Source organism: Eutrigla gurnardus, assembly GCF_963514095.1.
Source record: "Eutrigla gurnardus genome assembly, chromosome: 2".
Classification (NCBI taxonomy): Eukaryota; Metazoa; Chordata; class Actinopteri; order Perciformes; family Triglidae; genus Eutrigla; species Eutrigla gurnardus.
Genome location: NC_139916.1, coordinates 3,379,088 through 3,404,543, shown reverse-complemented (window position 1 = coordinate 3,404,543; position 25,456 = coordinate 3,379,088). Strand labels below are relative to the sequence as shown.

Below are 25,456 nucleotides of genomic sequence, written 5' to 3'. Positions count from 1 at the left end.
AAAACAGCACGACGGAAACGACAACGCCGGTGACGAGCCGCCGTTCACCAACGTGATATGTGAACACACACACACACACACAAGTACATACTGTACATTTGCACGGGGTCGAGACGGCGTGCGTGGCGGCGGGGGGTCAAGGACGGTACGTGGCAGTAAACAAGCTGCTGCTGCATAATAATAATAATAATAATAATGATAATAATAGACGTTGCCTTCAGGCGATGTTAGATCGGGTTGAACTGTGCTTGCTCGATCTTGTTGTCTTAAGAAGTGTGGGGATGTTTTCATTTTTTTGGCAACGTGGAATCGCTGGAATGTTTTTTTCCCCCAAACTGTCTTTATTTGATTCACAATTTATTTTTTTAAACCAGAAGAGGAAGTTTTGTTTTCGTTTAACCGCAAAGCAGTAGTTGTATTTTGACGGTGTGACACAGAGGTCGGCTGGCGTGTCACACAGTATATGAGGTTTTTCAGTGGTCTCAAACCCACATCTTGCCCCCCTCCTCTCTGAATCTGATTGGACGATGGCGGTTAACTGAGCTGCCAGATGATTCACTGACGTCAAACGCGCCTGTAAATCACCTGCAGCCGTCTTATGTTGTTTTCTATGAATTCTCATCCTGCTGGTGGGTGTCCGCTAACAGTCCAAGCAGCACCCAATCCCAAACACAAACACGCTTCCAGTTATTCTTGGAGGAATGCCCCCCCCCCCCCCCCGCCGCCCCCCCGCCCTACAAATAATCATCTGGTTCACAGGATCAGTGACGAATTACTGACGCAGACGGAGGTTTTTTTTTTACGGGCCTCCACTCGATGGACACGGCCTCGCATCGTTTCCCAGAATCACTTCATTGCCCCCCCCTCCTTGTCCCTTTGGCTTGTGTGTGTGTGTGTGTGGGGGCGGGGGGCAGAATCTGGACCAAAGACTCTGTTGTTATTATTATTATTATGAGGCTTGCATCATCGGTCCCAAGCTGCCACTTAACCGCAACGTCAGACGAAATGACACACATCAGCAAGTTGAGCTGATGTCCTCGTGTTTCAGATGTTTACATGTAATTCATGGGGGGAGGAGGGGGGGGAGCAGGGGGGGTCGTGACTCAGGTACTAAAAATCTTCATATCCTGAACAGAAAGGGAAGGAAGTGTTGTGACTAAAGTGATTCGGCCTGTGTGGCAACATGTTTGCACAGACCATAAACCAAAACCTGTGTGTGTGTGTGTGTGTGTGTGTGTGTGTGTGTGTGTGTGTGTGTGTGTGTGTGTGTGTGTGTGTGTGTGTGTGTGTGTGTGTGTGTGTGTGTGTGTGTGTGTGTGTGTGTGTGTGTGTGTGTGTGCGTGTGCGCGCTGTTTCAACACTGATACTGTCATTCACAGCGCTGCATTGTGGGCCGCGAAGCAGAACTGTGTGATTCAGTCGGGGAAACTTTTTTGCCGTTGGTTATTTTATTGAGGTGAAAACTCAGTTTGAGAAACTCGAAGCATCATCGCTTACAAAGTCGATGCAAAGATGCTTAAAAAGACACATTTGTGGCTTGAATATGCAGCTCACATCAGTCCAGAGACCAGACCAGACCAGACTATGTGGAGGATCCAGAGACTGTCTGTGGTCCCCCAGAGGTCTAGATAGTAGACCACATTAGTCCAGAGACCAGACTATGTGGAGGAACCAGAGACTGTCTGTGGTCCCCCAGAGGTCTAGATAGTAGCTCACATTAGTCCAGAGACCAGACTATGTGGAGGAACCAGAGACTGTCTGTGGTCCCCCAGAGGTCTATATAGTAGCTCACATCAGCCCAGAGACCAGACCAGACTATGTGGAGAACCAGAGACTGTCTGTGGTCCCCCAGAGGTCTAGATAGTAGCTCACATTAGTCCAGAGACCAGACCAGACTATGTGGAGGAACCAGAGACTGTCTGTGGTCCCCCAGAGGTCTATATAGTAGCTCACATCAGCCCAGAGACCAGACCAGACTATGTCGAGAACCAGAGACTGTCTGTGGTCCAAACAATAAGGAAAAATTGTACTCGTAAGAGTAGTTTTAATGCTACTTTTTACTTTTATTTAAGTATATTTATGAAGAAGAAACGCTACTTTTACTCAGCTACATCAGACTACGTTCCGCTTGTTGCTTTAGTTTTTTTTACCCATTTTATTCTTCAATGCTCTGTTTGTTTCTGTCAGACACTTCTTTAAAGGCTCTCCACGCTCTGATTATTGGAACAGTGAATCAGAAGTTACCCAGCAACTAACTGTAATATTTGAATGTCTACTTTTTTACTTCTACTTGAGTCATACCATTCTAAAGTAAATTTTGTGGTTACTCTACCCACCACTTCCTCTAAACTCACAGATCACAGATCAGACGCACTTCTTTTTTCTGTGGAAATAATCTTCAATAAGATTTTCATAAATTGTTAGATCTCCCAGCTTAAAAACAGGATAAATACATTCAATAACATGTATTTCTTTTAAATCAGGCTCTAGTTTTGTTTATCGAGATGGTGAACTAGTTTTTTGTAGTTATGTTTGCGATCGTCCCGATAATGAAAAGTCATACATCGTCCCATCCCGACTCATTGTTGCCATTAGAAACCCATTTTCATTCAAATATCTTGAGGTCAGAGGTCAAGGAACCGCTGTGAATATTTTCCTCGCCAAAAGTGTGCCTCCTTACCTCAGTAAGTCATACCATTCTTTTGTATTATTGTCAGCCGGGAGATAAATGGAACAGCTGTTATACAAAGTGTTTGTGTGTCTGCAGAGAGAGAAACATCAATATCCCCATTAGGCTCATTTTGCCTTCAGCTGTAGGTCATTTGAAGCCATTCATGTAATTGAAAGTGTCCTAAAAGCAACGTATTGTCCCCCTCCCTCCCCCCGAGCCTTTCTCGTCCTCCATCTCTCGTTCCCACAGTCCTCTAAGCCGGGAATGTGACTTGGCCGTTTAAAATCTCCCGTTCCTGGAACTGCTTTGCAGCATCTTGTCCGACAGTTTGCAGGAACCTTTTTTTTTTCTCTTACCCTTCCGTGACATGTTTACGTGAATCAAGTGGGGAAATAAAATAAAGTGAGGGTCTCGACTCGCCGGTTCTGTTTACAACCAAGACAAACAACGAGTCCGTCTTCGTCGAGTAAACATTTAGATTCAGTCGCGGGTTTGTGTGGACGTTATCGGGTAAAGTAAACCAGAGCGTGTTGAACGTCCAGAAGGAGGCTGAGGTTGTGCTGACGGGAAGGAAGATTATCACACTTGTGTTGTTCAGTCAGTCTGGAACGAGCAGCGTCTCTGTCCGATTAATCAGTACCTTCTTTACCTTACAATATATCGCGATACACAACGATATCACGATATATCGCTTTAGGATACAATAGCTATCGCGATCTATTGGAATAATGTAGAAATAGAGCTGAAAACACAACTTACTCTGAGATGGTCTTCATACACTCAACAAAAATATAAACGGAACACTTTTTTTTTTGCTCCCATTTTTCATGAGATGGACTTAAAGATCTAAAATTCATTCCAGATACACAATATTACCATTTCTCTCAAACATTGTTCACAAATCTGTCTAAATGTGTGATAGTGAGCACTTCTGCTTTGCTGAGATAATCCATCCCACCTCACAGGTGTGCCACATCAAGATGCTGATCTGACATCATGATTAGTGCACAGGTGTACCTTATACTGCCCACAATAAAAGGCCACTCTGAAATGTGCAGTTTTGTCTCACAGCAAAATGCCACAGATGCCACAAGCATTGAGGGAGCGTGCAATTGGCATGCTGACAGCAGGAATGTCAACCAGATCTGTTGCTCGTGCATTGAATGTTCATTTCTCCACCATAAGCCGTCTCCAAAGGCGTTTCAGAGAATATGGCAGTACATCCAACCGGCCTCACAACCGCAGACCACGTGTAACCACACCAGCCCAGGACCTCCACATCCAGCTGCTGAAACAATTGGTTTGCATAACCAAACAATTTCTGCACAAACTGTCAGAAACCGTCTCAGGGAAGCTCAACTGCATGCTCGTCATCCTCATCGGGGTCTTGACCTGACTCCAGCTCGTCACCGTAACAGACTTGAGTGGGCAAATGCTCACATTCGATGGCGTCTGGCACGTTGGAGAGGTGTTCTCTTCACGGATGAATCTCGGTTTACATTGTTCAGGGCAGATGGCAGACAGCATGTGTGGCGTCGTGTGGGTGAGCGCTTTGCTGATGTCAATGTTGTGGATCGAGTGGCCCATGGTGGTGGTGGGGTTATGGTATGGGCAGGCATCTGTTATGGACGAAGAACACAGGTGCATTTTATTGATGGCATTTTGAATGCACAGAGATACCGTGACGAGATCCTGAGGCCCATTGTTGTGCCATACATCCATGAACATCACCTCATGTTTCAGCAAGATAATGCATGGCCCCATGTTGCAAGGATCTGTACACAATTCTTGGAAGCTGAAAATGTCCCAGTTCTTGCATGGCCAGCATACTCACCGGACATGTCACCCATTGAGCATGTTTGGGATGTGCTTGACCGGCGTATACGACAGCGTGTACCAGTTCCCACTAATATCCAGCAACTTCGCACAGCCATTGAAGAGGAGTGGACCAACATTCCACAGGCCACAATTGACAATCTGGTAAACTCTATGCGAAGAAGATGTGTTGCACTGCATGAGGCAAATGGTGGTCACACCAGATACTGACTGGTTCTGAGTCCCCAGACCCCCAATAAAGCAAAAAAATGCACATTTCAGGGTGGCCTTTTATTGTGGACAGTCTAAGGCACACCTGTGCACTAATCATGATGTCAGATCAGCATCTTGATGTGGCACACCTGTGAGGTGGGATGGATTATCTCAGCAAAGCAGAAGTGCTCACAATCACACATTTAGACAGATTTGTGAACAATGTTTGAGAGAAATGGTAATATTGTGTATCTGGAATGAATTTTAGATCTTTAAGTCCATCTCATGAAAAATGGGAGCAAAAACAAAAGTGTTGCGTTTATATTTTTGTTGAGTGTATATTCATAACAGTATATTAATACCTCAATTTAATTAAAAGTTTCTGTCGGCACGGGACGAAAGATTATCCTGACCAAAACTATTGTGATTCACGATATTATCGTGATAATTATATACAGTATTATATACTCTTCAAAATCATGCGTGTTATTTATTAAAATGTTTATTTATTTTTCAGCACAATTGGATTTAGTCCTGTGCGATGTCATATTTAATAGTGCTTGCTAATTTATATATAATTTATATATATATGCTACAGTTTCCCACGGGAATATCAAGGAATTTTCAAAAGTATTTTCCAGACAGGGAACCTTTTTTGGGGGCATATGATGGAATATCAGGGAATTTGTTTACATTTTAGTTGGCATTCATCAAAATGTTATATTTCCCACGCTGACATTTTTCTCTCCCCGATTATTTTCCTGGATTATATGCCCTATCAGGGTATCAGGGTTAAACTGCCCATATCAGGGTTAAACTGCCCATATCAGGGTTAAACCACCCTATCAGAGTTAAACCACCCTATCTGGGTTAAACCACCCTATCAGAGTTAAACCACCCTATCAGGGTTAAACCACCCTATGTGGGTTAAACCACCCTATCAGAGTTAAACCACCCTATCTGGGTTAAACCACCCTATCAGGTAACGGTTGCCACAGGCAGAGACTCCAAGCATGTGGTGGGAGGAGGAACCCCGGGCTCCTCCCCTCCTCCCGACATGTATCATGTCCTATAGAACAAGAAGCTGGGTGTGGACTACAACCGTGAAGCTCCCTCCCCAAAGTGGGGAATACATACACACACACACACAGACACACACACACACACACACACACTCTCCGTGTCGGTCATGTTATGTCGCTCAAGTTAGTGCTTCCTGTTTTCCACTAGTTCCGTCGTCTCCCGTGCCGTGTTTGCGTAGACTCAGAGGAGCAGGAAGTCCAAGGAGGGAAAAAAAAAGTTTGCCCAGGAAGAGCCAAACACGAAAGCTGTTAAAGAGGAAGAGAGGATTTCACAGACGTTTTTTTCTTGGTGTTGTGACGTTTGACACCGGCGGGTGTGTGTGTGTGTGTGTGTGTTGCATGGAGGAGGGGGTTTTAGAGCAGAAAAGGGCTTTTGAAAGGCGAGGACTAAACTGGGACCAGACACCTCCTGATGGATTTAGGAGGGAAGCCCTCCCCCGAAGCCTCAGACGCTGCTGAGGAGTTGACGTCTCGCACACAAACAAACACACACACATCGCCGGCAGAGCGGCGTGACTAGCAGCAACATGGAAGCGCTGAGAGAGTCTTTCCTGCATTTGACTTTTCAGATGTCGACGTATAAGAGAGCGACGCTGGACGAGGAGGACCTGGTGGACTCGGCCGCTGACGACATCTACCCGTCATCACCCATGCAGGTAAACCAGCAAATGTTGTGTAACTGTACAGGAGTATGAGGAGGGGAATATCCTGGGAGTGTGTCACAACAACATCCACCTAATCTTACGTTTTTTAACAAAAACAACTGAACATCCGCTGGTGCAGCTCTTAGTAATCTAAATTTACATCTAGTCTACCTTTACAAACATTACAGTGTCCAGGATGAAATATTGTCCAAAAATATTAAGAAATATTTGGTTTGAATAAATGCATTCAAGACAAGACCATATGAAAATGTCACGATTCCTGATAATCATCAAAATGTGCTTAAAACTCTTAAAAAGGCACCAAAACACAAACTGGAATCACTTTACACTCTGATGAGAAGTGAATAATTGTATTGGAGGTAAGACACAGATTTTATTTTTAGTGAAACAATCAAATAATCCTAAATAATATGATCATGAATCTCATACAATCTCAACTCGGGAGGAACCAAGTTAAAAATGTGCAAATCATTTAGCAGGCATCGGTCCGAACATCGGTCTGATAGAGGTTGTCCCCTAATGTTTGCCGTTGCTATGACAAAAAGTGAAAGCTACCGCTAGCATCTTATCCCAACCGTCCCGATCAAAAAACACCCATAAGATGACAGTTTGTCCTCATATAAATAAAAGCAACAATAAGCATCAACATCATCACCCTAAGGATCTTAACGAGGTGATGTCACAAGTTGGGTTGTATTCATTAAAAACATAAATGCGACATTCATGGGAAGTTAGCTAGCATAGATGCTCAGTTGTTAGCATCGTAATAAACTCGCAAATTTGTGTCTTCTTGGAATATCGCCCCCCACTCTGCTTTTTTCCCTACAGTGGCCCTGATACGCCGTCGTACTGCTAATACCTGAATTACCAAACTATTTATGTTACCGAAAGCATCTTTTATACTTTAGTCCGTATATAATACGTCTGTTTGACGTCCAATTTATGGATTCTTTGCAGAATCGGGAGAAATGACGCGCCCCATCTCTCTCTCTCACATCCAATATCATCATAAATAAGTCGCAATTTGTAAAAACTTTGAACAAAGTCCAACATGTGTAAATGTTTTCTCGCTGTAAGAACCTGAATAACCAAATTACGTCACAAGAACACCTTTTGTTACGAGGACATAGTCTCCTATTAAAGAGCAGTAATGTTACATGTTAAACATGTACTGCTGGTGTGTAATTCATCCCAGAGAAGGTATTTATTTTCTCCATAAAACACATGAGCAGCCAGTTTGTTTAATTGCATGATTTATCTTGAAGTCACTGAAGCATCTTTGACTGCTGATTGTTTTTTCTTCTTATTTATGGCCTCTTAAAAGGTGGCAATGCAAAATGCTTTAAGCTGCTTTTATAGGCAGTTTGATCCCTTTTTCAACCTTTCTCTAAACTTTGGAACGAGCAGCTGAAATCCTTCAGCGCCGTCATTCCTCACATATTTTATTTGACCAAAACAAAACCAGAAAGCTGGATTTTGAATCCTTTGAAATAACTTGGTGTTTTTCGGGGGCCAACAAAATGTGCTTTCAATAAATAACAGATTGAAAGTAGACACACTCTGGCAGTGAGATTTTCTCAGTTACAGTTTTTTTGGTTAAAACCAACCTCAAAAAAAAAAAAAAAACCCTGCTGAGCTCCGGGGGGATTAAGAACCAAACCGTGGCTTTGGCATTTGATTCGGCCACATTAAAGTTTGACTCTTGAACTCTCATCTGAGCTAATAGCGGTAAATCGGATCCTTATATATACACCTCAGGGGTAATTGACTTCCACAGGATGTATGTGAGGTCCAAGATCTGGCATTTATTTATAGAGGTGGACACTCCAACGCCGGCCAGAGTGCTAAACACACCCCATGAAAAGATTTGCTAATGGCCCTTTGGAGTCATTCCTGTAGGAAATAAACTTCCTTGGCAGCTTCAAGTGAAGCAATAATCGGGTGAAAAAGTGCAGGAGTCTGGTTAAAGATCCACTGCACCAATCATTGATTAAAAAAAAGCCTTTCCTTTTGTAACAGAATATAGCTTTTATTTCCAAATAGCTTTGTGAGAAAATATCTATGAACTGGTTGCTCTAAACCACAACAAAGCAGGTGTGGTTCAACAGGATTACTGTTCCCCCAGTCTAGGGCGAAAGGAAAATCTCCTTTTTTTTCTTATGAGTGCGTGTTAAACTAGAAGAGTGGGAACAATAGAAGAATGCTGAACCTTTTTCTGTGTCGAGGGGTTTGAAAGCGCTACGATAGAGAAGCCATTGTGCTTCTGGAGCCAAACCCTGTCATCAAATCCCTGAGAAGCTGTTCGGCTACGGACAATATTTCATTTAGTTATTAGTTATTTATGTGTCTATTTTTGTAAAATTCTTTAAGCCTCTTTAAAATATTCATCAATGTACAATGGCGTATTAGGGCCACTGGAGGAAAAAACAATTAAATATATAAAAAAGAGTCGAGAGAGGGGGGCGATAATCTGAGAAATAAGTCGCAAATTTGCTAGTTTATAAAGTCGCAAATTTGCTAGTTCATTACGATGCAAACAGCATCTATGCTAGCTAGCTTCCCATGTATGTACGTATCTATGTTTGTAATGAATCATCCCAACGTGTGTTAATGCCTCGTTAAGGTCCTTAGGGTGATGATGTTGATGCTTATTGTTGCTTTTATTAATATGAGGACAAATTGTCATCTTATGGGTTTATTGATTGGGACAGTTGGGCTAACATGCTAGCGGTAGCTTCCACTTGTGGTCATAGCAACGGCAAACATACAGTCGAGCAACGTGTTTACTTCCTCTAATAAAGTGCTAGTTTTTAATGACTTTGAATGACTGCTTTTATTTATATGAGGCCAAATTGTCATCTTATTTACTAACGGCGTTATTTTTTTCAGTAACGAGTAATCTAATGAATTACTTTGACTATCATTACTGAGAATGTAAAGTTGCACCTTACTACAATGTGGTTGAATGAAGCGCACCACACATCAGCTGCCTGGAGAGAACAGAAGGGACGGGGGAGGGGGGGGGGGGGGTGATGACGCTGTTGCACATGCGATGCTGATTGGCTGTTGGGCGGATCACGCCCTGCTCACGCCGTCTCACTGCACGCTCTGACTACCAAACACAACGAGACAGCGACCATGCCGACGAGCAATGCAAAGGTAGCAGCACTACTCGCTCACTGAACTTAAAAGCAATGTTTATGTGAGCGTGAGCTTTATGTTTTATATTTTCAATATCGTTATTTTACGGAATATTTAAGAGTAGGATAGTGTTCTGTTTATTGTGCAGTAGGCCTAATATACAGTTCCAGATGTTTGCACTACTTATTGGGCAGATTTTCCTTTGTTTACATTTGTGTGTCTTAAATTTGCACTTGAATTTTATTTTCAATATTTATGTTTTATATATTTTCATTTCTATGCATATCATATGGCAGGCTGCAATCTAGGGAGTTCAAATAAATGCCAAACGTTCTAAAATACTGTATATAGTGTTTTTATTCTAACATCTTTGATGTTAAAGATGTTATAGAACATAAAAAATAACGTCCGTTACTTTGCTGAGTAACTAATTGCTTTTACAATGTGCTGACTGAGTTACTAACTCAATTACTTTTTAGTCATTTGTAACTGTAACTAATTACTTTTTTAAAGTAAGATGACCAACACTGCTTATGGGTGTTAATTGATCGGGGCTGTTGGGCTAAGATGCTAGCTTACTTGTTGTCATAGCAACGGCAAACATTCGGTGTTAGCGGTACCAAGCAACTTGTTTATATATATACGATATCGCAAACTTTTTTTCTCTGAATATTGCGCCCCTCTCTCGGCTTCATTCCGTGCTCTAATACGCCGTCGTATCAATAACCAAGCAGATTACATGATTAAATGTTGTTTGTGTGCAGGTGACCCTTCTGCACGGACGCGGCGCCTCCTGTTGGCCGGACCGGACGCCCAGAGAGAGGAGGCTGATGTGTTTGGTGTGCGTCGTCTCCGTGGGCCTCTTCATATCACTCATCACCGCCGGCGTCTTCTACAGACAGAGTGAGTTAAACAAAATAACACGCCACACAGAAACAACCGTCACGGTTCTCTGGGAGGTTCATTCATATGCAGTCAAATGAAACATAATGTGAAATAAAACAAACGGCTTAAAGGAATAGTTTGACATTTAGGGAAATAGGAGAAACGCCTATTTTCCTTTCTTGTTTTTGGGTGCAGGCTTTCAGACAGCAGCTGGTTGGTTTAGCTTGGAATGACTTCTTTAAACAACGGGAATAAAGACCCACCGACTAGCAAAAAGCTCCCATTTGTGAATCCGTACAAGAAACCAAATGTGGTCACCTCTGCAGAGAGCCGGGACTCGCTGCGTTTAGTGTTTATGCTGAGCTAAGCTCGCTGGCTGGAGAGAACCATCGGTCTTGGTGTCATCTAACTCAACGAGGAGAATAAAATAATTCATGAAAACAAGGTGCTCAGGATTCATCTATCCAGTCTCAAGTTCAATACACTGTATGTTTTATACTCTCTTTTTTTAAACAATCCACACCCTTTAAAAACAAGTCTTAATCCCTCCCTTGGGCATGTTCATTATGGAAAAAGGACTTGGCCATCACATCCAGGCGGCGTCTCATCTGTGCCGGTTTCCTCCGCTGCATCGTGGAGGAAACCGAACGCCGCTTCCTCCCATTCACAGCCGCATGTCACATCACACTTTGAAATAATAAAGAGGAACAAGGAGGAATCCTCCGCGGAGCCACTAACCCTCATCACTGCTCGTAACTTTGCCTCCGTCTCGGTTTCGTGCCTTATATGGACAGACGGTGAAAGTCTTAACAGTAAGTCGAGTATAAATAGAGGTGGCTTCCCTCTCCAAACGCTTCCTTTCACTTCTTTAACTCTCCGAAAGCTTTTAGACTTTGTAAAGCCTGTGTGCTTCATAAGATTAACACTCGTGGTGGGAATCGTCAATCACCTCACGATTCGATTATTAAACGACTCTCCATTCATCTTCATACATCTCTATTTTAGATTTAAATGTGGATTTTTAACTTCAAATCTTTCAAACCCATTCCGATAAAACGTGGAAAGATTGCCCAAAAAAAAGAGTTAAAATAATAATCGATTATAGACTTTATTGCATCGATGCAGAATCGTTCAACATCATAAAATCGATTATTTCTCCTACATTTTGTGGACAGATCGATAAGTTGATTGAGATGACAGATCTGCTAAAAACAGAATGAATCATAAAGAAGTAAATATTGTTTAGCAGAAACGCGTTCGGAAATTTGTCGGAAGTCATTCAGCACATAAAAACGGCATAAAAACGGCATAAAAACGGCATAAAAACGGCATAAAAACGACTAAAGTAAACTAAAGGCTGCGTTTATCCGACGGTTTCGGCCTCACAAAAAACGTTGTTCCGTATTTAGACGACATTGTTTTGAAAACTATCAGCATCGGGCCAGGAGGTGGCGATGAACCTTTGTAATAGGCCGGAACGTATAAAAAATAATTTAACGTATTTTGTTGAATATGTTGTCGTGGTAACAGCCCGACGTCCACTTTGACGGAAACAACCGTTTTGTCGTCTAATCCCCTGAAACTAAAAAAGGAGGGCATTTATCTACAAGCCAGTTTTAAAAGCAAAGTGACTTTATCTTAAATATAAAACAAACCTGATGTTTCTAGTCGGACGATTACATAATCAGCTGGCAGAAGTTCACGTGTGACATCGTCTCCTACAAAGAAAAGTTCATCAAGCCCTCGCATTCCAGAGAATTAGTTATGAAAGCTTTTCACGAGGAGAGATATTCCCTCCAGGCTGTTTGTCTTGTCCGTCGCTTCTCATGAAATAATGCTTTCCAGATGGTCCGAAGCCTCTCCTGCTATCCGCCGATTTGAACTGTGACATATTCCCAGATTACCTCGGTGGTTTTATGACCAGAATAAAAGTCCTTCCTCCCCCTGCAGCTCACCCGGGTCTGTGCCTCACGGAGCCGTGCATCACCGTGGCCAGCGCCGTCATGGCGGCCCTGGACCGCTCGGTAGACCCCTGCCACGACTTCTACAACTTCGCCTGCGGGGGCTGGGTGAAGAACAACCCCCTCCCCGAGGGCAAGTCCCGCTGGGGGCCCTTCAGCAACCTCTGGGAGCACAACATGCTCGTCATGAAGCATCTATTAGGTGAGAATCCATGCTGGTTTTTTATTTACTTTTTACTTTTACCATACAGGATATACATTTCCGTACAATTACTTTTTTCCTTTTTCAGCTGTGTGTGGCATAGGTACACATTATGTTCGAACATTTACAGAAAAAGCATAAACAACCACTCCAATATATATATATATAGAAGAAACCTAGAAAATGGTAATAAGTAATTGCCCACTAAATTACAACAGGAGGAGGGTCGTGCTCCAGAATCCGCATTTTTTAAATTTGTATTATTATTATTATTATGTTTTCAGGCGGAGAGCCGGTCAAGCCTTTTTTATTATTTTTATTATAGAGAGGAAATTGGGGAGAGAGAGGGGGGCAACATGCAGGAAATACGTCCCGGGCTGGAATCGAACCCCAGAATCCGCATCTTTATAAATGTGATCCAGTTCGTTTGTTTGACTTCGCCTGTCTCTCATATCTGATATCTTTTTATCTGCAGAAAACAGGACGATGATGGACCTGAGCAAGGCTGAGGAGAAGGCCCAGCGTTATTATCAGGGCTGCATGAACGAGGCCAAGATTGAGGAATTAGGAGCTCAGCCGCTGCAGGAGCTCATCAACCAGGTACGCTTACTTCCCTAAAGAGTGTTTCCATTCCTTCTTTTTCTGTTTAAAATAAGCCAGTTTCCTCGCTTCTTTTTTACCGTAATATTTGTGTAGATTTTCTTTGATAGTTCTGTTTTTATTAATGTTGGTCTGTCATGTTGTGTGTTCTTTTTTGTAAGCTGCTACTGGATGCTTGAATTTAACTCTGGATCAATGAAGTATGTATCTTTGATTGAGTCTCTTTGCTGTTTTCAGATCGGGGGCTGGGCCCTGACGGGTTCCTGGGACAAAAACAACTTCCAGGAGGTTTTGCGCATGGTGTCGGCCAACTTCCGCACCTCGCCTTTCTTCACCGTCTTCGTCAGCACCGACTCCAAAAACTCCAACAGCAACATCATCCAGGTGAGGCGGTCGGGCCGTTTTCTCAGACACAGATTTGATCTTTAACGAGTTTTTATCCCTGATGCCGGCACAGGAATGAAAACAAAGGGTAAAAGGCCTCAGTGTTTTTCCTCTTTGACTCCAGGTGGATCAGTCCAGCCTGGGGCTGCCGTCACGGGATTACTACCTCAACAAAACAGCCAATGAAAAGGTAAAGGGCAGATTTGTTGGTTTTCACAGTGGTTAAGCGAGTGCAAAGTTGGACGATAAAGAAATAAAAAGATATTAAAGATCAAGTCAGGTCATCAAATGAAGTCTGGATTATTATTTTATCTAAATTTAGTAATGAAAATACAGAAAGACTGGTTGCAGATGTTTGCAAAGAAAGTCAGTAAATGTTAAAAGACATTTCAGCTTCAGGGGAAAACAAACTTTGTATCGTGGCTTGTTTTTGCATAAGTCTGAGGATTACTTTCCCTAATATCTCCTCCCCCTCCCTGCAGTATTTGTCAGCATACCTCACCTATCTGGTGGAGTTGGGGGTTCTCCTGGGCGGCTCCGAGGAGAACTCTCGGATGCTGATGGAGGAGATCCTGGACTTCGAAACCACCCTGGCCAACATCACAGTGCCTCAGGAGGAGAGAAGAGACGAGGAGCTCATCTACAACAAGATGGAGGCCAAGGATCTGAAGGTAAGCCTGATTGATTCAATCAATGTTTGAATTTGCTTTACTGCTAATCGTAACTGCTGCTGTGATGTCCCAGAGGTTTGTGAAAGGCTTTATTGTGTGAAAATGTGCATCTTGGGGATGTTGGATTGAACGTTGTGTCGCCTTGTCGAACAGACTCTGGTTCCAGCGGTGGAGTGGATGCCGTACCTCACGGAAGTGTTCGCTCCTGTGCCGCTCAACGAGTCGGAGCCAGTGGTTGTTTACGCCAAAGAGTACCTCCAGCAAGTGTCCGAGCTGATAACTCACACAAATAAAAGGTCAGATTCTTTGTTAGCCTCAATGCTGCATTCACGCTACGAGCGACAAAAAACGTCAAAAAGCGACAAAACGTCCTAGCTCAAGTGCTCGTCGATGTAGTATCGTCATTAAATATCACTGGAACTGGCTGGTGGAATTGATTTAAGGTGGAACAGAACAGGATGAAACAAAAGCATGTGATTGGTTGTTGGGATGGGTCGATTTTATCGGGATAAACAAAAAAAGCTCGCAATAATCGATCGCATTGAATTTCCACATCACAAGTGACTTCAAAAAGATGTTTAGCTCGCTATCGTGGTAGAGAAGTTAAAAACAATAACAATAAAAAAAATAAGTTTAAGAAAATGAATGTACCCTTTATTTGCAGGTATATGCAGGTCGACCATATGCTGATGACACAATGATATTATTGAAGATTGTTTGATTGTTTTTCACTTAAAAAGTTGCTTCTTCTCTGTGACGCAACAATAATATTTGTTTCTTAACTACTTGTCAAGTGATTCCAGTCTGTTTAAATGCCATTTTAAGAGTTTTGATGATTATCGTGATAATATCGTGAACCGAAACTATTTAGCCAAAAAATGTTAGCCTGATGTTTTTTTCCACTAAGGCGTCAAATTTAGATTTTTTTTTTTTTGTACTGTCTGGGTCTATTATTTGTAAATAGATGAACACAGATGCAGATGGCAACAAAAACAAACATTGGACATCCCCTTGTTTTTCAGCCTCCTCAACAACTACATGATAATGAAGGTGGTGAGGAAGATGGCCTCCTTTTTGGACCAAAGGTTCCAGGATGCAGAGCAGCGCTTCTTTGAGGTCATGTACGGAACAAAGAAGGTGAGGGATGAATTTACATCTTCTTCTTTTTGTTTTTACAGACACCGTAATCCAACGTTACACGCATGGATTTAAACACTGAGGTGGGATTAAGCAGATACAAAGTAGGGGAGAAAAAAACCCTGTTGTGCCAGATTGTCATCCAGATCATGTGTTTTTAACACGTGTCCAAGTTACCATTCGTCATTGTCTTTTCTGCTTATTTGGATTTTTAAACTCAGTATATACAGGCAGAGGAAACGCCCCCCGACCCCCACCCAAGACAAACAGCTTTGGTTCAGAGAGCATTTCACTTCACTCTTTTTGTGTGACATCGGCAGAGGATTCCTTTTTTTTTTTGTTTACTGAAAGCAGATAAATGGAAGTCGGCACGTCAGAGGAGCAGAACGTCTCCTTCGTTATGACTAGACTTAACAGGAAGTATGAATTATAAGTCAGCAGCAAACAAGACACCTGGTTTCCTCATTTAGGGAGTAAGAGGTTTTAAAAAGAGACACGGCTGCACGTTCACAGGACAAACCTGAATCCTGCTTGGAAATGATGATCTTAGAGAAAATACAACAATTCCGGAGAAAACAGTCGTTTCTGGGCCGCAAACACGTTTCCATTCAGCTTCATTGTGTTTGGAAAGTCTCTCTTTCTAAATGAGATGAACTGACATTTTAATCAGACGTGAGACGTTCAACAGGTTTCCTGTCTACGTGAACATTAAGTTGAGGACTCTATCAGAGTAAGATCCTGTTCCCTCGGCCTTGTTTTCAACTCAGGTCAAGCTGTAATAACAAAACCCCCAAACTCTCTACGTGTGTCTATATGTGCAGCTGACTATATGTGTGTGTGTATGTATATATATGCAGAGTCTCTCTTTTTCCATCTGTGCCTGTGTGATTGTACACACATTTACAGCCTCAGAACTCATTTCCTCATTTCCTCTCCGTCTGTGTGTGCATGCATCTCCATTTGTTCTTGTCCTTCCTTTCACCTGATGATAACTAGGGACTATATATATATATATACCGTAGATGACCAAATAATCGCCCGCGTGCAAATACGCGCCTGTGCTCTAATAGCCGCCGGGGGTCCGACCTCATTTGGCATAATAAACGCCGGTTCAATTAAACGCCCGGGCGATTAAGTGTTTACCATAGTCTTGCACAGAAAACAAAAGTTTTTTTTTAACAGCACTTCACCGGCTCTCACCTCTTCTGTCAGTCAGCCCCTCCTCTCGCGCTCTCTCTCTCTCTCGCATGCAGGCGCGCGCACACACACACACACAGACACACAAACACAGGCGCGCTAGACTGAGGGATATAGGGATATAGATAAATGCGCTAATGTACAGTGTTGAAATTACCGCGATCGACCCCCCCTTCCGTTATCATTCATAACACTGCTCTGATCAGCTCCCTGTGTCGCGGTAACACAGACAAACTGTCTTTGTATTTATTGTCTGATGTCAATAAAGATGCGTCGGGGGGAAAAAGTAGTTTTGTTCCAGTGGTGCTATGGTGAGCTCCTTGTTCTTTGCATGATGGTCTGGTGCTGCTCATTGCAAAAATAAATTGTAGCCTGTTGCAAATACGCGCCTGTGCTCTAATAGCCGCCGGGGGTCCGACCTCATTTAGCATATTAAACGCCCGGGCTACTAAATGGTCATCTACGGTATATATATATATATGAGAATTTAATGGTCAAGTTTGAATGACATGATTTGGGGGATATATGGCCAAAATCACAATAACAACCTCATGGTAAAACCTATTTTTTTCTAACTTGATGTTTGAATTTGAGTGTTAAAAATTGTGCTACAGTTAAAAAATAATCCGACTAAAAAAACAATAGTTTGATTAAACTTCCACTGAGGTTTTGGGTGTGTGAATGAAATCCTGCACTCATGACTCCACATTATTGTCCACCGTTATCATGCATTAGAGAGAGAACCCCCGTCCTAAGCTGCATGCACTGTTGCATTCTGGGGGAGGGTAATGGAGCTTAAAGGTTGGAGAAACGTGTGGAAGGTTGCCAGCAGAGTGATGACGTAACAACGCAAAGCAATCTTCAAATGGTATTCCCTCAAAATATTGCACGCCAGACTCTTTGGTGGACATTTGCATGAATGATATCTTGATATATGATCTCATCATTGAACGATGATAAATTTGCATAATTAATTATCCAGCCCTGTTTATTATATTCCCATGTCCCAGCATGCACTGGGCAAGAAGCAGAAACAGGGTGGTCGGGGGCGTTTTATTGGATAAACTGTTACTATCTTATCTCTCACTAATCCCCTGTTCCCTCTGGACAGAAAATAAACATTAACGCCCACGAACATCTGGCTTTTGTCTTAAAGTGGGAACGCTTACAATCAGCAGGCTTTTTTTTCCCGGGGGCGCTGACTCAGCAATAGTGGCCTTTCACATTTTATCAGCTCTGGCTCTGATCGGCAGGGAAGGAAACTCATTTTATTCACTTTTTCAGACCGGCTACAATGTGACGCCGTGAAATGAATGTGATAAATAATTAGAACAGGAATTTTGGACAGTTATTATAAAGTTTGAAAACCTCAAAGCCACCAGACTCCAGTCAAATAACAGATATTTTACCTCACTGATCAGAAAACAAACCTTTATTGAAACTCAATAAAACTCATCAAAAACATCCCGGGTCCTGGGTTTTCACTTTTTCTTTTAAGAAAAACCTGCATATACACACTTAATTTACACTTAGTGCATTTAGACAGACAGCCAATGACACTAATAGAGATATATTCTATTCTATTCTCTCACATGGCGACTGGCTCACCGTCACTCGCCCCCAGCTGAGTTGTACAAACCCGTCCACCTCCTGTACTGATTTATTCTGGGAAATGTTTTTTTTTTTTTTTATTGTGTGAGGATGCATTTTCCCCTGATGGTTGTCTGTCTGCGATGTTGCAGAGCTGCACTCCGCGCTGGAAGCTGTGCGTCAGCGACACCGACAGCGCCCTGGGCTTCGCTCTGGGAGCCATGTTTGTCAAAGCCACCTTCGCCGAGGACAGCAAGGCCATTGTGAGCAAAGTCCTCCCCACACACACACACAAGTTGCTCCTATGTGTGAGACGGTGTTCCCTCTTGACTTTCTTGTGTCTCTTCAGGCTGAAGACATGGTTGCAGCCATCAAATGGGCGTTCGAGGACAGCCTGAAGTACGTGAGCTGGATGGACGCGGAGACCAAAAGAGCAGCAAAGGAAAAGGTGGGAGGAATAAAAACACTTTTCTTTCTCCAGCATCAGGGACACATTAACATCTGGGCCAGTTGTCAGTGGCTGAGAAACGCAGCGCTGCCACCTGCTGTGAAAACGTGTCTTTCACAGTTTTTACTGTTATTTTGTCTTTGTTGCAGGCGGATGCAATATACAACATGGTGGGATATCCGGAGTTCATCATGAACGGCACGAAGCTGGACAAAGTGTTTAATGATGTAGGTGAATGTGGAACAGTGTTATAATATGTCCTTTTATCACGTGATGTCTCACTAAAACACCCAACTCCATTTGTCTTATCTGTTCCGATCTCTCGTTTAGTTCGAGGTGGTGTCGGAGCTCTACTTCCAAAACGTCATGCAGTACTACAACTTCTCGGCCAGAGTGACCGCGGACCAGCTGAGGAAAACTCCCAACAGAAACCAGTGAGTTTCCTCCCAGTAACGCTGGTAAAGAGGCTGCACACTCCGACAGGGACACATTCCCGCTGCGCTGACTCAGCAGAACTCTGCTGCTATCCACAAATGTTACCAGGCAACCAACTTCCCTCTCCACTGAACTGATCCTTGTCTGTAATTAGGCTGGGGGGGGGGGCACAGCAGTGGGAATGATCGATTCCTGAATCTGCTGATTTCAGCCTCACACCGTCTTTTTGTACACCTTGTTTTTGTTTTTTTCCCTTCCAGGTGGAGCATGACCCCTCCGACCGTGAACGCATATTACAATCCCACGAAGAACGAGATGGTTCTGCCCGCCGGGATCCTGCAGGCTCCGTTTTACAGTCGCTCCTGGCCCAAGTAGGTCTTCTTTGCTTCTTCAGGCTCACTAAATCACGTTAGACGGATTTTTATTAGAAGAGAATAGAAAACAAGTGAAACATTGTCTTTTAATTCACAAAACACACAAAGCTGCATAGAATAAACACAGTCCAGGTAGTAAAAGTCTATTTAATTTCATTAATTTTACTACTTATTGTCTTTCTAGTGTATTTTTAGATCATCTTTCTCTTATTCTTTTAATGTGTGTGTATATATATATGTGTGGATTTTTATCTGCTCTGCTTGCTCTGTTAAAATAACTTTTGTTTTTAAATGTGCTATATAAATAAAGTTATTATTATTAAAACAAGCGACGCCTCACCAACATTATCCACAGGAAAAGTCATTCAGCAGCTGGTTTTTAAATACACGGGAGAGTCCTGTGGTGTGCAGCAACTATAACCAGATAATCTGGCTGCATTTGTTTTTTACTTCAATAGTTAATTAAATTTCAATATTGCACTTGAGTTGATTCTATTTGAATTGCTGAACAAATATGTGATGTGGGCAGATTAAAGAAACTGACACACAACCGTCTGTTGCACTTTGAATTGGCTTGTTGTTGGAAGCTGCTATACAGATAACATTGCCACGCCTTCTGTTAACACAAACTAACTGTTATTAATTCACTGGAAGTGGGAGGTGGATTTTGTTCCGTTTAGTTTGCATATGATAGTGGTATTACTGTTCTCGTTGATCTCTTTGCATAAAGTGTGTTTTCTCTGCTGCTTTAACCAACTTGTGGGCCAAACGGTTAGAAAGCTGTTATCCTCATACATGTTTCTTTTATTTTTTAGAGCTCTTAACTTTGGTGGAATCGGCGTCGTCATGGGGCATGAACTTACTCATGCTTTTGATGACCAAGGTTGGTTAAAACATTTTAGATGATTGTTTTTGTTTTTTTTTTAAACATGATGTATCAGATAATCCTGCAATATGTGTCTCTTTTTATTGAAAAGGGAGGGAGTACGACAAGGACGGAAACCTGCGACCCTGGTGGAAGAACTCGTCTGTGGAGGCCTTCAAGCAGCAGACACAGTGCATGGTGGAGCAGTACGGGAACTACACCATCAACAGGGAGCCCCTGAATGGACGGCACACTCTGGGGGAGAACATCGCCGACAACGGGGGACTCAAGGCCGCCTACAAGGTCAGAGAATGTGTTATACCTGTCTTTCTCCCGATGATATACCCAATGAAATGCAATTGTCACATTATTTAAAGTGTCATATGACAACTAAAGTTATCTCAGGACACTTTTACACATCGTGCACGACTAGAATACGCTCATGATTTCCCCAACATCACCACAGCATTAGAGCAGTGGTGAGAAAAAAACTGTCTTAACAGACCTTTGGGCAGAAATATCTCCCCCTTTCACTCTCACCCTGTCATATCTGAAGGGGGGGAGGAGAGGGGGAGAGGGAAGGAGGGGGGGAGAAGGATGGGAGAGAGGGAGGGAGGGAGAGAGAGAGAAGGAAGGGAGAGAGAGGGGAGTGAGGGGGAGGGGGAGAGGTAAGGAGGGGGGGAGAAGGATGGGAGAGAGGGAGGGAGGGAGAGAGAGAGAAGGAAGGGAGAGAGGGGAGGGAGAGGGGAGTGAGGGGGAGGGAGGGAGAGGGAGAGGGGAGGGAGGGAGAGGGGAGTGAGGGGGGGAGAGGGGGAGGGAGAGGGAGGGAGAGGGGAGGGAGGGGGAGGGAGGGAGAGGGGAGTGAGGGGGAGAGAGGGAGTGAGGGGGAGGGAGAGGGGGAGGGAGGGGGAGTGAGGGGGAGGGAGAGGGGGAGGGAGGGGGAGTGAGGGAGAGGGAGTGAGGGGGAGGGGGAGGGAGAGAGGGGGGAGGGGAGGAGAGGGGGAGAGAGAGAGAGGGGGGAGGGGAGGAGAGGGGGAGAGAGAGGGGGGAGGGGAGAGAGAGAGAGAGACCTACAGCAGCATCACTAAGGTCTGATCTCTATCTTATGAAGCGTTGTCTCAAAGCTGCCCATCCATCAGTATTGGGGGTAAGAAGGCGGCTGGTCCGGTTTCACAGTGGAGCTGGGAATGCAGCAGGTGGGTTATATGAGTGGCCTCGTCAGCCTCTGGTCTCCTTCTTCACATGGACACATTCTTTCCAATGAAAGGTCACCAGCTGTGAAGCAGATAAGTGAGTCCTATGTTAGTGTAAAAAACACCTGAAGTGGATCTGACTGGTCCTCTGGTCTGTGCTCGTCGTGTTCTTCATGTGTGTAACGTGATCGTTTGTTGCTTCTGAAGGCTTACATGAACTGGATAGAAAAGAACGGCGAGGAGGCCATGCTGCCCGCCCTGGAAATGACCAACCCCCAGCTGTTTTTTGTAGGATTTGCCCAGGTTTGTATCGATCATACTGACTATATACTAATACTACATCAAAACATGTGTTAAAGACGGATAAAAAATACTCTGCGATATGGTTTTCTACGCCCTCTCCCTCTTTGAATTCATCCATAATGAATGAAAATGCTAAATATTGTTGAACTGCTGCACAACTGCAGGTTTTTGCTGCAGTAAATTCAGGCTTTTGTGACATTAGGAGCTTCATGTTTCTACGTCAGATGCCAGACTTTGAGGGCTCCTCGTACATCCTGCCTAAACGTTGACGTGTTAAACTCCTCCGCCAGCAAAAGAACGTGGAAAAAACCCTTCGAGTGTCAAACTGCATGCAGAAAAGAAATATTTTAATTAAAATAAGCCCAAACATAAACATCCTAGATATGACATTTAAAACAAACAGCACTTTAAATTCATATGCCAGTCAAAGCGAATACTTTTGGCAATATGTTTATGAATATAAAAACAATTCAAGCCAGTCTCTTCAGAAATCACTTTTTTTTTAATTCTTCATGTGATTATGCAGGGGTAAATGAATCTCTCATTGTGGTGTCTCTGAATCGTTTCCTGCAGGTTTGGTGCGCCGTCAGGACGCCCGAAAGCTCCCACGAGGGCGTCATCACGGATCCTCACAGTCCGTCCAGGTTCAGGGTCATCGGCACCATCTCTAATTCGCATGAATTCTCAAAGCACTTTGGCTGCAAAGCGGACGCTCCCATGAACCCGAAGCACAAGTGCGAGCTCTGGTGATGCCTCGTCGCTCGCCGCTGTTTAATCGGCCAAAAAGGGGTGAAATGGACATTTTTTGGGGGAGAATACGTTGACAAAGTCTGTCCGGATTGGGTGAAAACACACAAGAACCACTGAAAACTCCCCCGACTGCCTCGCCGCTTGCTTTTCAGGCTCCTTATCAGGACTAAAATGTGCCTGCTCCGTTTTTGGAGGATTGCAACCGTCAGTGCTTCTCCGGTTGGGTTTGAGCGAACGACTTCTCTCCCCAACTTCTGAAGTGAAATGCGCTTTTTCTTTTTCGAACACTGGAAAACCCAACAAATGTTTAGCAGAAAATGGGGGAACCACTCTCAAATTGTGTGAACTGCTCGTTCGTCACATAGTGATGAATATTTTAATTTCGCTGTAACTCTTCACTGTGCTTGGACCTGGTCCCATATATATTTTTTTAATTGTATTTTATTTATGGTCACATTTTATTTTGTTTTTGTAACCTGATCAAATATGAATATGAACCGTTTTTAAATCCATTCATTATCAATGGTAGAAATATGTTAAATACTGCAACAACTATTGCAATATTTCATCTTATACAGATATTGAGGTGACTTTTTAGTCCTGTTGCTGGTGTTTTATTCCGTTATGGAAGACCAATGCGATTCAGAAAGGCCGAAATTGAAACATTCACAGCAATAAATTAAAGCTTTTTATTATTTTTTTCATCCAGAACTTGCTCGTATAGGCTTAACTACAATGTGCCATACCTGTTTTTATGTAAACATTTGTCACAGATTATTTTGTATAGTAAAAACAATCTTAAAACTATTTTGTCTTATGTCCACAATTTCTTCAGCCTGTGAATACACACACACACACACACACACACACACACACACACACACACACACACACACCTTTTGTTGTAGAGATGTGTGACCAGACTGATTACACAACTTAACCAATTGCAGTACATTTAATGGTAAATTGCCTTGTTGATTTGCAGATGCGAAGCAGCCAGACGGACGATAGATGGCGCTAATAACACAAAAATACAATGCTGCCGTTGCAGAGCATAGAGGCCATCAACTATCCTGTTAAAAATATGATAAGTGTAATATTTATGGCCGTTCAAACACAATAATTACTATGAACATTTGTGTAACTTTATGCAATTTAAATAATTAATTTCGATAATGCTCCTTATTTCTTTTTATTTTTATATTTATGGATTTAATCTCATTAACTAACTCGACTAGTTGGAAACAACGAGATAAGATTTATTTGTTTTTTTTAAAACTGTATTCGGACTGAAAACGGACATGCGGACCGCGCGCGCGGTATCGGTATCTGATTTGTAGGTTAGTAGATAAGCCGAGCGAATCCGTAAGTGGCCGAGAATTGCCGAATCATTTGTCCTGCCCGGACTGCTGGAAGCGGCCGCAACGCCATGTTGGCGAAGTCTCTCATCTCCGTGAGGAAAAAAATGATTGAAAACATACGCGCCGAGAAGAAGAGGTAGATCGCCGAGGAAGCGGGTTGAAGATCGCCGGCGACTATTGCATTTTTTTTCTCGGAAGAAACTTAAAAAAAAAAGAAGAAGAAAGAAACCGAGCCCGGATCCACGAAGGGTTCCGGACGGACGAGGGAGGCAAAACCTCCCACCGTCCCCATGAATAGCACCGCTGATCCGAACGGCGACTTTCCATGAAAAAAAGGGGACGTTTGTGTTGCTATTCGAGTGTCGTTACCCCCGGTTCGTTAAAAACGGGGGATTCGGGGCCTGCTTCAAGAAAACCTGCTACGCTTTTTGCTCCCCCATGTATGCGAGCTAGGCGTTGTTTGTATCAGTATTTATTAACGTATTGTTTTTATTAGTTTTTGTTTTTTTTGCGATGAGTTTGCCACCGAAAGTGGTCTCCAAACCCGCCGCTGTCGCAGTTAGCGGACCTGGAAGTGGCCCCTCTCCGTCGAGCCAACTGCGGGCTACCCATACCGTGTCTCTGCCGCCGGGAGCCCCAACAGCTCCTCCGCCCGGCTCCGTACCGCCACCTCAGTATCCTTTTTTCACTTGGGGGGGCTAATATGGAAATTGTTTGTGTTTATGTGTGTGTGCATTTTCTCCTCGTCGTCTTACATGTCACTCCCGCTTCCTTTTTAAAGAAACTAACGCACTAACGTTTTTAAACGGCGGTATATGGGAGAGAATCGATGCGGGGGGATGCTGGTTTCGTTTGGAGGGAGAGCCGGGAGGGGAGGGGACAATTAGCTAGCTAAGAATGCTAACGGTAGCGTATCAAGCCGGTTGTCAAAGCTAACGGAAATGGCAGTTACATCTTTTTCTTTTTTCTTGGAGTAAACGCTAGCGATTCTAGTCACATTTATGATTTCAACTGTCATTTAACAACACAGTGGTGATGTAGTTAACGATATACGTTTATACATGTTGGGGAGGAGGGGAGGGGGGGGGCTCCATCACCGGCTGTTCCCTCCTCCCCCCTCCCCTACACACACACACCGGTTACCGGCTTTGTTCGGCTAGCAAGGTGCATTAGCTTAGTGGCTAATTTAAAGGGTAGCCTCTGTGGCTAGCGAGTGTACAAGTCAGTGTGGCTTCGTCCATTTCAGGTTGATGACCCGGGCGGGGGGGTAGGATAGGGGGCTGATGTGATGTGCAAGGCCCGGTTTTTGAGGGGAGTTGCGCCTCCCTTTCCCCCGTCTCGCTTTGCTTAGCTGTTTTTCCAGGAGGTGCTACTATGCACCTTGACGGGGCCTTTGGGTGCTGGGCCGGTGATTATATGTACATAAATTAGCTTTGTTAACGACGCGTGGTTTGATTTTATACAATATAATATATACCGGTATATAAATGCATTTAATTAATAGTCGTGGTGG

The 25,456-nt window shown here is 43.4% G+C and overlaps 2 protein-coding genes across 2 annotated transcripts in view; both read left to right on the top strand.

Moving 5' to 3' along the window:
* Positions 1–5,867: 5,867 nt before the first annotated feature.
* Positions 5,868–23,389, top strand: ece1 (endothelin converting enzyme 1). The gene is made up of 18 exons (XM_084033473.1): positions 5,868–6,437; positions 10,352–10,490; positions 12,423–12,635; positions 13,111–13,235; positions 13,473–13,619; positions 13,744–13,809; positions 14,102–14,290; positions 14,444–14,586; positions 15,313–15,427; positions 18,367–18,477; positions 18,564–18,662; positions 18,812–18,889; positions 18,993–19,096; positions 19,358–19,468; positions 20,287–20,354; positions 20,449–20,639; positions 21,737–21,832; positions 22,406–23,389. Exons 1-18 carry the CDS (start codon positions 6,309–6,311, stop codon positions 22,580–22,582), a joined length of 2,301 nt encoding a protein of 766 aa, XP_083889599.1. The 5' UTR covers positions 5,868–6,308; the 3' UTR covers positions 22,583–23,389.
* Positions 23,390–23,939: 550 nt separating this feature from the next.
* The window catches only part of eif4g3a (eukaryotic translation initiation factor 4 gamma, 3a), a 44,417-nt gene continuing 42,900 nt past the window's right edge, over positions 23,940–25,456 (top strand). The window contains exon 1 of the mRNA XM_084033193.1: positions 23,940–24,617. Coding sequence (XP_083889319.1) covers positions 24,457–24,617 — 161 coding nt within the window. The 5' untranslated portion in view covers positions 23,940–24,456. The remainder of the gene's footprint in view (positions 24,618–25,456) is intronic.